Source organism: Vipera berus (assembly GCF_964194415.1).
Source record: "Vipera berus genome assembly, chromosome: 3".
NCBI classification, from domain to species: Eukaryota; Metazoa; Chordata; class Lepidosauria; order Squamata; family Viperidae; genus Vipera; species Vipera berus.
Window position 1 is genome coordinate 94064751 of NC_138204.1, and position 16756 is coordinate 94081506.

The 16756-nt window shown below is 38.4% G+C and overlaps 1 protein-coding gene across 1 annotated transcript in view; it reads left to right on the forward strand.

The window, feature by feature from the left end:
* The first annotated feature begins 3470 nt into the window (after positions 1–3470).
* The window catches only part of KIF14 (kinesin family member 14), a 50978-nt gene continuing 37692 nt past the window's right edge, over positions 3471–16756 (forward strand). Inside the window, exons 1-7 of the mRNA XM_081323686.1 lie at positions 3471–4883; positions 6657–6908; positions 10650–10740; positions 11634–11732; positions 12103–12155; positions 13148–13178; positions 16072–16179. Of these exons, the coding sequence (XP_081179812.1) occupies positions 3847–4883; positions 6657–6908; positions 10650–10740; positions 11634–11732; positions 12103–12155; positions 13148–13178; positions 16072–16179 (1671 nt within the window). The 5' untranslated portion in view covers positions 3471–3846. The remainder of the gene's footprint in view (positions 4884–6656; positions 6909–10649; positions 10741–11633; positions 11733–12102; positions 12156–13147; positions 13179–16071; positions 16180–16756) is intronic.

Sequence of the window (16756 nt, forward strand, 5' to 3'; positions counted from 1 at the left end):
GGACATAGCTAGGTATCACAGAAAAGATGTACTAGCAATTTGGCTTCAAATTTGAAAGTGTAGTGGCTACCTTGTGTTTTAAAGTATTTAAAGGTGGCAGTTAACTACTCTGAATTTTCAGCAATATTGTCTTCATGCTGCCAACAGAATAGACTCTCCCACGTATTTCAAAACGGAACCTAATTAATCTTGTGGCCATCTAGGCTCCAGGAGTGATTCTTAAGCTTTGGGGCAAATACTATAATTTTCTAATAACTGAGTTCCAGCTAATTTCCTTGCAATACTGTGCTAAGGTCATCAGTGCTTTTTAAAGGCCACTTGGCATTTTTGAAAGTATTGTTGCATCATCTGCTGAGATACAATAGATATTTGTCTTTTAGCAAGTTTGGGGGAGTGAAAGACCATGTTATAGAGATGACCTACCATGGCGTTAATATGAAAGTTAAATAGGATCGGGGCTAATAAGCAGCCTTGCTTGATGCCCATCTGAGTTTTAATAGAACACAGAAATGGCCCTGGGGTTATATTTTACTTTAAGTGACATATCTTCATGCGGCATATGTCTTAAATGCAGTAGATGCAGGTCAGTTGAAGAGGTGTCCAACTTCTCCCACAATTTAATTCAGAAAATGGAGTCAATTGCTGGTGTGAAATCTGTGAATGTGACAAAAAGAGATGTATTGTAGGAGGAATGAATTCCAATGAGGTACTAGAATGCAAGCATCAGAAGCGGATAGCAAGTCTCCAACCAATCCTGGAATATCTATTATGGATAGATATGGAGCTTGCTGCTGATGTTAAAGAGGCTAAAATTAACACATTCTTTTTTTATGTCGGGAGAATAACTCAGGTTCCCAGTCCTTGGGGGCTTGTCCAAAGGTATCTAGGCAGGTAAAGAGTGAGAGCAGAAGTCCTGATTGTTTTTGGGAAGTGCTGATTGTTTTTAATGGCCTCTAGAGGGCTGATAGAAAAAAGAATGGGAAGGCTGAATTGTTGAAAATTGGGCATTAGATGGGAGTGCCTGAATGGTGACACCATCCTGTTATATAATTATTAGCCCCAATATACAATCACAAGGCCAACTGAAGCCAATTATAGGTGGAATTAAGTAACTACTTGTACAACTTAAATAACTGTAAAAATATCAGGAAATGAAATTTAAACACACACACACACAAGGGGGGGAGAGGGAGAGAGAGGGAGAGAGGGAGAGGAGAACTGATTTAAGGAAGTCTAAATATTTTAGGAATATTTTATATTCCAAGGGACTCTTAAGTACATCAAATAATTTATTATTTGTTATTAATCTCATTAGCACACACACAACTACTCGTTTGAAATCAATACGTTTCTCTTCGACCATATGCTAGTTATTCTACACATCCAACCATCTGAAGTAAAGTTTCGGAGGTCCGTTTCGCAGTTGCAGCTTTATCTTAATGTACGATCGAAACCAATGGCTTCTATTACAGAGATTTCGGGCACAAGCAGCAGTTTTATTTAGTTTTACCTTTAGAAATTAAGAAAAGCTCGAGATGGAAACGCAACCCTGAAGCAAGTATTTTTTTTTTGAGAGCTGATTGCAACGAAACTTCATTTTAAAGTATGCTGGATTAGTGTTCATTTAAAGTGACAAAGTTTTTCATTCTATTCTATATCTCTAATTTTTCCCTCGGCTCGCTTTAGGGCTCTTCCCATCGAAATGGGAAAGAGAGCAAACATCTCTGAAATATCAGGCTCAGCCCGATTCATTACAGCATTTTGGTCTTGGTTGACCGCGAAATGAAAGTGTTCGCTTCAGAACCAGAGGTATCGCTATAGCGCCCTAGAGGTAATTCCTTGACTACGTCTGGTCCTCCCCGCTTTCGGGAGCTGCGTGTGACGTCATCCACCCTCTCAACCAATAGCAAACATCGCGGCGCATTCGAAAAGAGAGTCGGATGTGCCGCTGAAATGATAGTCTGTTGGTTTGACGTCGAAGGGCAGGTAAGCAGTAACGCGCGAAAAGGTCACTTCTAAATGTGTCTTCCTCTTCTTTACTCGAAGGATTGTTTATTGAGTTTCTAGATTTCCATAGGCCGCCGCTTCTTTAATTGGACTCTTGAAGCAGTTTTTCTTGGCATGCGAGAAGCACTGTAAAGCTTGCCTTGGCAAAAAAAAAAACAACCAAGATTATTGTTTCTTTTAATGTCGGGTTCGAGAAATTGAGGCTTCCCAAATGTTTTGGCGTAATTTGATTGCAAATGCCATCATCCATATTCCCTACAAAAGGTGGGAATTGTAGGCTAGCAACATCAGGAAATTGAGGAGTCCCCATCGTTGTTTTAGTTCAGTGGTTTTCCAACTTGCCAACTAAGATGTGTGGACTTCATCTCCCAGAATTTCCCAGTCAGCACGCTGGCTGGGGAATTCTGGGAATTGAAGTTCACTCATTTTAAAGTTGCTAAGTTTGAAAAACACTTTTTAGTCCCTTCAGGAAGGATTTCTTTAATTTGAAAACAGTGTCAGATGGTTGTTTTTTTTAATTCAGTGAATGTGTGCAAGAATTGTAAGGAATTATAATTTGACACCAAAATTATCATGGATCAAGCATTCAGACCTTTTCAAAAATAATATAAGTAACAGGTTGATTGGGATCAAAAGATGGGGTTTGTACAACTTTCATAATTGTACAGAAGAGAGTTTTGTAAGCCTGATCAAAACATCTGCAGAAACTCCCCCTTTCACATAATTCATCAATTTAAAATTTGCTGCTATATTGTAATGAATTCATTGTTCCAAAGTACTGTGTTTTAAGAGGCAAAAATGCTTTTCACATTTCTTTATCTTTAAAGAGAAGCAGACTGAAAGTTTGATTTTTGAGTTCCATTTACTACTCCATCCACACTTTTTCAGTACAGGCCCTCACTTCGTGGAGTATCCTCACCTAGAAGAAGGGAGATTCCTGTCCTTGCTGCACTTTGTAAGCAGACCCAAACAATCTTCCCCTACTCTGAATTTGGCCATTAGTTTAAAGTAGGTTTAGTTTTATTGTTGACTTTTTAAAAAAGATATTACAAGTAGTCTTCCACGACACCCATTCATTTAGTTATCGAAGCTGCAGAAATAATGAAAAAAGTGACTTATAACCATAGCAGCTTCCCTGTGGTCATGTGATCAAAATTCAGGTGCTTCCGTAATCAGCATGTATTTATGACTGTTGCAGGGACCTGGGGTCATGTGATCACCATCTCCAACTACCCCAGCCATCTTCAGACAAGAAAAGTCAGTGAGGGAAGTTGGAGTTGCTTAATGACCACATGATTTACTTAACAGCTGTGGCCAAAAAAGGTTGTAAAATTGAATGTGACTCAGTTAACCACTTAATACCTGCCTTGCTAAGTAACAGAAATTCTGGTCTCAGTTATGCTCATAAATCACGATAATGTTAATTTTCTGTGCTTTACAATTTTCTCTGCTTTAATTTTGTTGTACCCTATGTAGAATATGTTAGGAATAAGAAGGATTATAAATACTGGGAAATAGATGAATAAATATGACTTTAAATGTCAGAAATAAATGCCACTAGTCAGTAAGATATATTCTAGCAGTGCAGTCTTATTTGAAAATTAAAATGTATTTTACAAGCTGGAATCATTAATCATTAGACTGAATAGGCTACCACCTACTGTACAATCCTAAAGCACTTTATTCTGAATTTTTCCACCTGAAAATAATGCTTTTTTCTTTTTTCTTTTAACAGATGCCATCTGAGTGAGATTAGGAGCCAATTCTTTTTTTTTTCCAGACAGACCTTACATGAGATAATTTCAGTTTTACAGCTGTAGTTGGTAGTATTCCGCTTTAATGTCTATCGTTTCTGTTCCTAAGAAAAGCCACGTTAGTGAGCTTGGCGGGTCTTCACAAAAACCGCCCTCAGGAAATGTCTCTTCAACACTTGGATTTGGACAACAATTAAAACCGTGTGTATTAGAATACGAGAGAACCAGTTCACTCTTACAACCTTTGAATAAGACTGCGGAAATAAACAGGACCTATGTAGTTTCCGCCTGTAACAAACTGTCCGGTGCTTTACCTGCATATACATCAGAAATTAAGCTGACTCTCCAAAGAGGAAGAGCAACCAGTAAAGGAGAATCCAATGTAGATAAAATCCATGGCAGTGATAGTACACTACTGGAAGAAAGATTAACCCTCCAGCCCCGAATTGCAACTACAGCAGCTGAGAAACTTAAGACAAATAATATTTATGAATCTAAAACAGAAAAAGCGGGATACTTGCCACCAGAAAGTAATAATGCTCCATTTTCATCCAGAGGTAACCACAGTGATGTTTCACTTATTAAGGCTACTGGAAAGACAAATTCTAACACAAATTATAGTAATGTTACTGGGAATGTCACACCCATAAAACCCAGGACACCTGCTGCTTCTCAAAATCAAAATGAGATTTCTCGATTATTACGCTTAACCACAACTAATCCTAACGGTAAGCCATCGGCATTAACAACATCTGGAAGGTTCAGTAAATCAAATGGAACTGAAAACCGGCAGAATAATCTTACTAAAAATGAATCTTTAGAAAGACAGAAGACCCCAAGGAAAAATACAGCAGAAGTATCAACCGTTCAGAATGCCAAGAGTCCTGCCACCTCCATCTTAAAAAGTAGGACGCCTTGTCTTCAAATCTCACAAAAGGAAAGCTGTGCTTTATTCACTCCAAGCAAAATGGGAAAGATGCAAGAAAATACCACATATACTCAACGAGCTGCTTCGGCAAAAGAAGACAGCATAAAGCAGAATGTGTCCTTTAAAGACAATCCTTTTAAAATAGAAAACAGTAAAGTGACTGTGGCCGTGAGGGTACGGCCCTTTAGTTTCAGGTAAGTCTTCACACAGACCATTGTAACTGTACCCAGGCATTATCTTCCAAGGTGATGATAATCATGGACACCCTTTTAGTGACGTACAAGAGTGATCCAATTTTATTCCTGTTGTCTCTTTCCCTAGTCCAGGGTTTCTCAAATTCAGCAACTTAAAGCTCTGTAGGCTTCAACTCTCAGATTTGTCCATCCAGCCTACTGGCTAAAGAATTCTGGGAATTGAAATTATATAAATTAAAGTTGTTGAGATTGAGAAACACTTTTCTAGTCTACTACCAAAGTTAATCTCCGGCTTCTTGCAATGCAGTATGATGGCTTCCATATTTTTTTTTGTCTGCTTTTAGCCTATCCAGAATCTGTGTAATTTTTTTTTTAATCCCATTTATATCCCGCCCTTCTCCGAAGACTCAGGGCGGCTTACAATCTAAGCACAAATCAATGTGCTTAGCAATAGCCTTCATTCTATGTATATGCCTGCTTATTAGGGCTTTCACCCCCCCCCCAGCGGCATTATTACAAAATCAGCTTATTGCCCCCAACAATCTGGGTCCTCATTTTACCTACCTTGGAAGGATGGAAGGCTGAGTCAACCTTGAGCCTGGTGGGATGTGAACCTGCACTAATTGCAGGCAGCTGGTGTTACTTAAGGAGGCATTAGTCCACTGCTCCACCAAGGCAGTGGGCTAGGCTGGAGACACATTTGCTCCCAAACCTATCGGCACCACAACTCCATTTCTAGCAGTTATTATTTTGATTCTCAGGAGTTTAGGTGCACTCCCTAATATTTCATAGAACTTGTGATTCAAGTCCAGTTCCAACAATAATATACTGCAGATTTGGCAGCAAAAAATCGTGTCTTCTTTGCCTTCCTCTGCAGGTTTATTTTGTTCAATACTAAACCTATTAAAATATCCTGGTGAATTCACATTTATTTTATATTGTTGTATGATACTAGATAATAGGGGGTGTGAAAGCCCTAATAAGCAGGCATATACATAGAATGAAGGCTACTGCTAAGCTTGTAAGCCGCCCTGAGTCTTCGGAGAAGGGCGGGATATAAATGGAATTAAAAAAAATAAAAAAAATAAAAAAATATTAAATATGCTTTCACTCAATATTTAAATGTATTCTTTTGTGTAGTGGACATATATTTGCATTCCATCATGTTCTACTTACTTTGGTTTTATTGCATGTATTTGATTTTGATTTTATTTCATCCATTTATAAACATGAGATTATATTTCACGTTTCATTCAGGAGCTCAAGGTAATGTACATTATATTTTCTCCTATATTTCCTTGCAACAACCCTGTGAGATGAGACAGACTGATTGCTCAAAGTTACCCATTGATCCTCTGTGACTGATGCTGAATTAGAACCTGGGACTTTCCAGGACCAGGTGTAACTACTACTACATCATGATAGTCTTGAAATAATTTCATCCAAGACCATTTCATATCTGAATTATATGGTTCTGATGATGTAAAACCTTAAGATATCATTATAACCTATTAGTTTCTTATTCTAGTTTAGATAAAGAAAAACACATAAATGTTATACTGATATGAAAACTTCTATAAAATAATATTCCTGATCACGGTAGCGTTTTTATCTTTTCACAACTCATATTCCAAATGTTGTGATCCCCTATACACTATAGTTCCTAGAACATTAACTAGATAATTAACTCTTTAGTTTTCACCATTATTATAGATCTAATGTGTTGAGCATTTACTTCATTGCAAATTACATTTATTTTGTGTTTTTACCTAGAGACAAAAATGAAGAATCTATTCAAGTGGTTTCTATGGAAGGGCAAGAGACTGTTGTTCATCATCCATCTACAAAACAAATATACAATTTCACCTTTGACTTTTCATTCTGGTCTTTTGATAAGCGTCTTAACTATGCAAGCCAAGAAAAAATATACCAATCTTTGGCAATGCCTCTACTAGAGACGGCCTTTGAAGGATACAATGCTTGTCTTTTTGCATATGGACAGACTGGTTCTGGAAAATCGTATACGTAAGTTGAGTTGGAAGGGAAAATTTTGGGGGGCAGATGAGAATCAGCAGCATTTGATATATGTTGCCTTCAACAGTGATCTTAAACTAAGATTTTTACTGAAATATGATTGCATCTGTTGAAATCAATGTAATCCATGAAACTAAGATAGAACCTCAGTTAGTCTTTGAGATGTGATAAGTCTCTTTGTTGTTTCTTCGCTGCAACAAATTAACATGTTTAATCCTCTCTAGAATATAATTAGAACGCAGCTACCCACTGATAAAATTTCACGCAAATCTTTGTGAGATGATAAAAATACACATGGTCTTGCAAACTAGGTAGAATAATATGGTGGCAAAGAGACTTTAAAACAGGAGTTTAACCAGAAATTCCTTGAAAATGTTATGAGTGTACTCAGTGCTTTTTTTCTAAAAAAAAAGGTGCCGGAACTCTCATGTTGGTGGGCGCAGGAGGCGGGGGGGGTGGGGGGCCAGTGCTGCTGCAGTCACAGGTGTGAAGGGTGTTGGCGGCGGGCTCCCCTCCCTGGGGCTGGAGCTGGCGCGGCTGGTGCTGTGGGAGCAGCAGAGCCCACTCTATATGGCAGGGCTGCGCAATGTGGAGGCGGTGCGGGCCAGGCGATGTTTTAATCTTATGATTTTAAAAATATATTTTTTCTATTGTAAGTTTCCCCAAACCTCGCCATGTGGATTGCATACAAATATTATATAATTGGTAAATAAAGGTAGAACATATGTTAAATATACATCAAATGATAATATGCTTCCCTACAAAGTCAATTCTTGCTCAGTGACAGACCAAGGAGTTAACTTGGAAAGGCAAGAGGAAAATCTAGAAGAGGTCTGTGCAGCTCTTCAACATCTTCATCAACGATTTGGATGAGGGGATAAATGGGGAACTCATCAAATTTGCAGACAACACCAAGTTGGCAGGAATAGCCAATACTCCAGAAGACAGGCTTAAGATACAGGAGGATCTGGACAGACTCGAACACTGGGCACTATCTAACAAAATGAAATTCAATTGTGAAAAAAGTAAGGTTCTACATTTAGGCAGGAAAAATCAAATGCACAGGTATAGTATAGGTGGTACCTTGCTCGATAGTAGTAACTGTGAGAGAGATCTCAGAGTCCTAGTGGACAATCACTTAAATATGAGCCAGCAGTGTGCTGCAGCTGCCAAAAAAGCCAACACAGTGCTAGGCTGCATTAACAGAGGGATAGAATGAAGATCACGTGAAGTACTAATGCCACTTTACAATGCCTTGGTAAGGCCACACCTGGAATATTGCATCCAGTTTTGGTCACCACGATGTAAAAAAGATGTTGAGACTCTAGAAAGAGTACAAAGAAGAGCAACAAAGATGATTGGGGGACTGGAGGCTAAAACATAGGGAACGGTTGCTGGAATTGGGTATGTGTAGTTTAATGAAGAGAAGGGTGAGGGGTGACATGATAGCAGTGTTCCAATATCTCAGGGGTTGCCACAAAGAAGAGGGAGTCAAGCTATTCTCCAAAGAACCTGAAGGCAGGACAAGAAGCAACGGATGGAAACTAGACAAGGAGAGAAGCAACCTAGAACTAAGGAGAAATTTCCTGACAGTTAGAACAACTAACCAGTGGAACAACCTGCCTCCAGAAGTGGTGAATGCTCCAACACTGGACGTTTTAAAGAAGAGACTGGCCAGCCATTTGTCTGAAATGGTATAGGGTTTCCCAGAATTCCTGAGCCAGCATGGCTCATCTAGGAAACCTCTCCCTTTCCCCTCAGCATGGCTGGCTCAGGATTTCTGGGAGTTGAAGTCCATGAGTCATAAAAAAGAGCCAAGATTGCTAGCCCTGCAAAAGGCTTAGGAAAACCAATAAGGTAGCTGGGTTGTTTGTTTGTTTGTTTTTGCAAAAAAAAAAGGTTCCAGAACGCTGTTCTCAGCGTTCTATGAGAAAAAAAGCCCTGAGTGTACTAAATGGTCTCAGGCAACCATCTTTTGGGTTGGATGCACAAATTGTGCTAGGCCATAGATTCTTTTAAATGTGGTTTGCTGAATAAATAAGAATTACTTGAATCCATGTAACACATTAAATAAAAAAGAAAAATAATTTGATTCAATTGTCTTGGACATCTGTCAGTAATATAGAATTAATAATGTTGCTCTCCTTAGAAGGCATATTGTAAAGATGGTTGTAACAAGGTTTGTGAGGTCCTTTAAAAATGCTATGCAAGTATTGTTAACAGGAACATTAATACAAGTTTATTGCATTAATAAGCAATACAATAAGTTCCAAGGGTGTGGGGGGGAGGCTTAATCACATGTTTAGAAGCCATAAATGACTGTTCTATGTGATTCTGGCTGCTCTGCTGAAGAATGAATTTCAAGTTTCCAGATATAGTTAGAAAGTCATTGCTGAGCTGCATCCTCTGAGATCATTCTCCAAAACATGGGATTTCCCCCACCCTCCCCCCAAAAAAAACTGAAGGAGAGAACTCCGACTTTCGTTTCCCAGCCAGCCTTCAAGGTTGGTACTTTCCAATAATTGGCAGTCTGAAATGAGAATAAAGTAGAAATGAAGCATTGGATGTGCTGAGAAGTTGGGTGGACCTTCTGCATCCAACAGCCTTCTAACTCAATTTTTGATCTGGAGAGTTTCCCCCCCTCCTTTACTAAATAAATGTATAAGGACAAAGAACCTATTCTCTTTTGTTTCTGTCTTGCCAGCAGTAGCTTAATAGCACATTTGCTTATTTTCAGGATGCTCTAATTTTGGAGTATCTAAGAAGGAAGGTAAAATTGCTTTGCCTTAATTATATTTGTTATCAGATATATTTACTATTATATCATTTGAAGAAAAAATATGTAAAAAGCTCCTACTTTTGTTATTAGATCGATTTGTATTAGAGATAGCGATAGACAGCGAGACTGGTCTTATTCATTAATCTAATGAGGATGGCTTATTTTTTTTTAATGCTTAGAGATTTTTCAGTATTCTGATTCTATAGAAGAATTCTGATTTCTTTAAATTGTTTTTTTAAACCTTGTTGTCAGGACCCACTTCAACTCCACATCTTAAGTAAGCAGAACTCTTGGAAACAGTTTCTTCCAATAGGAACTTTTATTAAGAGTAGTTGATAGCAGGCATAATAGACAGGATCTGAGATTTCCCACGCAGCGCAGTAGATTATAGTATCCCCAGACAAGACCCCACCCCACAGATCGACCGCCTGATGTGGGATGGCCAATCCCCAAGTGTTAAGTCCGTTGTGGGAACCGGGGAGATAACATCGGCCCGTCTCCAGCTCACGCAGCGAGGGTCGGCGGCTTCTTCACACCCTCCTCTCAGAGTGTAGACATAAACCAGGCACTGAGGTTACATTCCTTATTCCCTCCTTTGTTCTTCTGACAGTTTAAAAGATAAGAGTTCAGAGAGAGAGATAATGCAGGAAACAAGTTGTTACATTTCAGCGGGGCTGGTCGAGGATACAGACCCAATAAACAAAGTAAAGGATTACATTGTAGTGAATAGAGGAAGGGAAAGTAATAGCCCTGCAGGTACATCCCCCCTACCCCTTGGGAGAATGGCAGAACCCAGGAAAAGGTTGGGATTTGTTCTTAGATCAGAGAGGATAGATAGAAATGAAATGAAATAGGAATGGGTTCTGACACTTGTTCTCTTTCGTATGGAGAATGATTTGAAAAAATGCAAAAGGTCTTCTGCTGAATTGAATATATTCAAATTGTCATTACAGCATGATGGGGTTTGATGATGATGAACGAGGAATAATACCAAGATTCTGTCAAGATCTTTTTTATCAAATAGCAGAAAAAGAAACAAAACAGGTACTGTGATACTTATATCCTCATCAGTTTGGAATAGAAATCTTCTTTAGCCTGTAATAATTAAATGTGCATTTCAACATTAGTTTCTGGAATTCAGATGGAATTAAAATAAAATTTCTTTATAATAGTGCTTAAACTGTGATAAGTCTTTCTTATCTGAGATAGATAAAAGGTAACATTTATAAAAGTGCACATAAAGGAAAGTGTGATACAGGTAAACCTTATGCCATCTAAAATATTTTACTATGGATTATTTGATACATGTAGATCATTCAATACGTGTTGTCAAGGGTATGTAATCAAATAGCATAAGAATCCAATTCTATTTCTCCAGGTGAAGATTTTTACATTCTGTGCTTTTATTTCATCCAAGATGTACAGTATTATGATATATTGAAACAGTTTTGCAAGCATTGTGAAGTTGGATCACCAACTTCATAGTTTGGCTAGTGTTACAGAATAATGTGCCTTTTGAAAAAATTGAGCAAAACATGTATCATTGTAAAACATTACTAATTGGAGTAGAAAGAAACTTCAAGACAATGATCCTTGATTATTGTTCATCCTAGAAATTTTTAGGGTCTGCATTTATGCATTTGAAGGTAGGTTTGGCCATCCATCCTAACTAAGATATCAGCATAAGTATATCTTATTTTGGGAAACGGTTTTCAGGCTGTGAGATTGGTGCCTTAAGCATCTGTAAGCTTTAAGGCATCCATTTTGCCTATGAGGAATTTAAAACCTCTGTCCTGTTTGGTTTCACCCTCTCTGTATGAATTCTCAGAGTCATAAAAAGTCCTTAAGTCACATTTTTGCAGCTTCCACTATCATATAGTCAGTTTTGCTTTCCCAAAGTACTTAACCAGCAATTAAACTTTTCTTCTTACTATTAGACTACTTATCATCTTGAAATCAGCTATTTTGAAGTCTATAATGAAAAAATTCATGATTTGCTTATCTTCAGAACTGAAAATGGAGAGAAGAAACAACCTGTAAGTTAAAATGTTCGTTTTAAGTAACTAGTCCAGGTTATTTTTCCCCCCTGTCTATTATTTTGTTCTATTATTATGTTTTAACTATTACTTTTAAACCTCTTAAAGCTTAATCTGCATGCTGTTTTGCCTGGTGCAATTCTAACAATGAAGTATATTAATATTTTTTGTGGTTTATAAATAGAATGTAAAGTGAAACAATTTTGTTCAAGAAGTTTCACATTTTTATTGTGTTTCACTGAGATCTTAATGTTGTATGCTGCCTATATGTGAATTAGCCGGCAATGTAAAATTGTTTAGTAAATAACTAAAAATAATTAATTCTTTTAAAACATTCACATTTCTAATCAGCATTTTTTTTAATTAAAAGCTTCGTGTAAGAGAACATCCAGTCTTTGGGCCATATGTGGAAGACCTGACAGCGTAAGTGATTATCCAATGATGCCTTTTCTCTGATAGAATGGTATCTGCCAGGAGAAGTGATTTCTTCTTCCATTCTTCCTGTTTTCTCCAAATCTGCTCTTGAACTGGTTTGGGGAATGTGCAAAGAGTTAAAAGGAGGGGACTTAAAACTGATAGGAAGTTTTACTATGCAAAGAGGAAGTCTCTTTGGATATTCTTGAATTAGCCAATACATTTTACTTTCTGAATTTTTCTATGAGAGCCTGGGTGCTGAACTGCAGCTTTATTCAATGACGCCAAATATAACTACTTCTTATTTCTTAGCTGTTGTAAAAAATGAAATTCACTCCTCAACTAATCAAATTCCCTTTGGATATTCTCTCTTCTCATTAACCTCCTGCTCTTCTTCAGACTTCATTTTATTTTACCCACTGATCCTTGGGGTCTTGTTTCCAAATTGCTATCTACTGTTTAGACTTTTAATAGAACAACCCTCCATCTTGCTTCTCCTTAACTTGGTCCCTTAATCGGTTTTCCAGACCTCAGTCTACCCAGTGTGGACTCTCCTTCTTAGTCAAATATAAGCTCTAGTCCAAAAATTTGCTTTGTTTTTCTACTTAAAAGATAGATTGCAAATATTAAGTTTGTAATTCCATTTAGTTGGTTCTTGTGGCCTAACAAACAAGTAAAAAATAGATTTCTCTGTAAACCTTTGTAAACTCAGCAATTATGTCAGTATGCGTATATATTGTTCTATATCTATATATGTATACTAATATTACATTATACCAGACATGTCAAACTCGTGATGTCACGTGACGTCGTGCGACGTATCGGAGCTTTTTTCTCATTGGGGTAGGTGTGGTTTTCTGCTGACACGTCTGGCCCGCAGGCCGGCAGTTTGACACCCCTGCATTATACTATTACAACTAAGAAATTTAATTTAAGCTGATTACTTCATATATGTCAACATTAATTTTTCTAACTAGATAAAATTATCCCTTTCCTTTTAGGAATGCCATTAGTTCTTACTCTGATATCCAGGTAAAATTTTGTTAATTTAAATATAAATTATGAAGCTTTCAATAGAATATGTAAAGATATTACCATTAACTATAGTAAACAAAAGATTATAGAGTAACAGAGAGAGAACATGTTACATTTTATTGACTTTTGTGTGGTATTAAAATAATTGTGGCAAGTTCTTAAAGAGATGGGAATACCAGACCATCTTATTTGTCTCTTGAGAAACCTATATGCGGGTCAAGAAGCAACAGTGAGAACTGGACATGGAACCACTGATTGGTTCAAAATTGGGAAAGGAGTCCGGCAAGGCTGTATACTGTCGCCCTGCCTGTTTAACTTATATGCAGAGCACATCATGAGAAAGGCACGGCTAGATGAATCAAAAGTTGGAATTAAGATTGCCGGAAGAAATATCAACAACCTAAGATACGCAGATGATACCACTCTAATGGCAGAAAGTGAAGAAGAACTAAAGAGCCTCTTGTTGCGGGTGAAGAAGGAGAGTGCAAAAGTTGGGTTGAAACTTAACATTAAGAAAACCAAGATCATGGCATCTGGCCCTCTCAATTCCTGGCAAATAGATGGGGAAGAAATGGAGGTAGTGACAGATTTTATTTTCCTGGGCTCCAAGATCACTGCAGATGGGGACTGTAGCCAAGAAATTAAAAGACGCTTGCTCCTGGGGAGGAAAGCCATGACAAATCTAGACAGCACACTAAAAAGCAGAGACATCACCCTGTCAACAAAAGTGCGTATAGTCAAGGCTATGGTCTTCCCAGTTGCAATGTATGGCAGTGAAAGTTGGACCATAAGAAAGGCTGAGCGCCAAAGAATTGAGGCCTTTGAACTATGGTGCTGGAGAAGACTCCTGCGAGTCCCTTGGACCGCAAGGCGATCAAACCGGTCAGTCCTAGAGGAGATCAATCCTGACTGCTCTTTAGAAGGCCAGATCCTGAAGCTAAAACTCAAATACTTTGGCCACCTAATGAGAAGGAAGAACTCACTGGAGAAAAGCCTAATGCTGGGAAAGATCGAGGGCAATAGGGGTCCGGAGTACCTCAGGGAACACCTGCTGCCGGCGTCAACTTCCCTCCGCCCTGTGCGTTCCCACAGAGAGGGCCTCCTCAGGGTGCCACCGGTCAGAGAATGTAGATTGGTGGCCCCCAGGGGGAGGTCTTTCTCTGTGGGCGCCCCGGAGCTATGGAACCAGTTACCGGTTGAGCTCCGGACGGCGCCCGATCTTCGCTCCTTTCGCCGCGATCTGAAAACATACCTGTTCGAACAAGCTGGCCTGGCCTGAGGGGGGATTGGTGGGGTTTTTACTATCACTTTATTGGGGTTTTATTAATGTATTTATTGTTGGGCATGTATTTAATTACTTTTTAATTTTTGTAGCTTTGTGTTTTATTCTTGCCCTGTACACCGCCCTGAGTCCTTCGGGAGAAGGGCGGTATACAAATATTAATAAAATTAAAAATTAAAATTAAGAAGGGGACGACAGAGAATGAGGTGGCTGGATGGAGTCACTGAAGCAGTAGGCGTGAGCTTAAATGGACTCCAGAAGATGGTAGAGGACAGAAAGGCCTGGAGGAATGTTGTCCATAGGGTCGCGATGGGTCGGACACGACTTCGCAGCTAACAACAACAAAAAATAATTGAACTAGTAAGAAATGCTAGCATCTTAGTAGAAAGTTCCTTGCATTATCATGATTTTTAATTCATTTTCTTTACAAACTCCGCAAGAATTTGAGAAAGGCTCTGTTTTTACATGTGTTTATGTATACTGTAGAATTTCAAGAGGAAACTCATTAAAGAAGAAGTAACATGACAAAATAAAAACAGATGACAAGCATAAAATACAAATGCTAAACCAATTCTGTAATATAATACTGACAAGCTAATTTTAGGGCTGCAGTTCAAAGGGCAAGCAGTTCTGCTTGTTTCTTCTACATGTATAAAATAGCTTATGGAAGCCTTCTTTAAAAAATAATGCAACTCTTTGTTTCCCTATTTACCCTCCAAGATGAGACCATCCATTCTTTACCAAGGAGAATCTAGTAATTTGTTATTGCCATTATACTACTGATAGGTTAAATTGTAACTAAGCAACATAGTCCTGGGGAAGTGAGTAGTTAGAAGAGTGGGGAAAGCTTCACTTTAATGTGTTGGCCAGTGGAACGCTTGGGAAGACAGCAGAACTCAACTGAAGAAGGAAAGGCAATGTGAACTACTAGACCGAGAGATAGGCTTTGCCTATTTCTCTAAGGGGCCCAACAAGATTCTATTCAACAAGATGATTTAGATGCCTGTTTCCCAAAGGTGACACCTTTGGGACAACCATGACTTGGATGACTGAGAATCTCCATAGACATTTAGCTATGCACTTTGGGAAGAACACCTTTCGAATGCTGAGGGAGTATGAAGGGATTTCCAGAAAACATTGCAGACTACGGGAACAGGGCAGAAAACATCCTGCAGCCAGAAGGCTCCCTACACGTTTGCACTACTCAGGTGAACCTGAGGACACAGAAAACCTCCAAATGGTCCCAACGACTCTCTAAAAGAATGCAAATGACCAGCTGTCTGCAAGGAATATAAATCCTTCCATTCCCCACCATCCGGTCAGAGCTGAAGAAGCTTCTTGGATGAGAAGTGAAACGTCTTCAAAGAAAAAAAACAACCAGAAAGTCCAGTTGCCTCCTGAAAAGTCACCTTTGGGAGAACCGTGACCTGGATGGCTGAGAATCTCCGTAGACATTTAAAGGATAGTAATTTCAAATCTATGATAGCTAAATTCTATATGTATCGCTATATATGTTTTATTCACATTAGCTATTCTTATGCTTACTTTGAAGTAATAATGGCATACAAAGTGCTTTTTAAACTTTTGCATCTCCTCTCTTTTCATCAGAATTGGCTCCAGCTAGGAAACAAGCATAGAGCTACTGCTGCCACTGGCATGAATGACAAGAGTTCTCGATCTCACTCTGTTTTCACGTTGGTGATGACACAAATCAAGGTATTATGAGGACTCTCTTAAAAGGTTGTGTGTATGTTGCGTGCATGTGTCGGTGGTGGCTTTATCATAAGATTTTTTTCAAACCTTCAACATTTTAATCAAGTAACTTCCTTTTCTGAAGGAGATTCGCTTTTTAACATTGATATGGTATTCTGATAGCTGAAAATGCAAAGAATCGGCAAGCTCTAAAAATAAAAGTCATGGAGCACAGTGCAAATAAATTGGGACTAAAATTAAACATAAAGAACATCAGTAACAGGTATAACAACTGGTCTTAGAATTGACAATGAAGATATCAAAGTGGTTGATAGCTTCTGCCTTTTAGGATCAATCATCAACAGTAAAGGAACAAGCAGTCATGAAATATATTACAGACTAATGCTTGATGGAGCAGCCTTGCAGGCCTTGAAAGAGATATTTAGAGAGTGGGACATGCCCATAACTCCAAAGATCAGAATAGTGCAAGCCATGATATTCCATATGATTCTTTATAGAAGCAAAAGTTGGACTTCAGAGAAGCAGGATATGAAAAGTACTAATTCTTTTGATGTTGGAGGAGACTCCTGAGAATATTGTA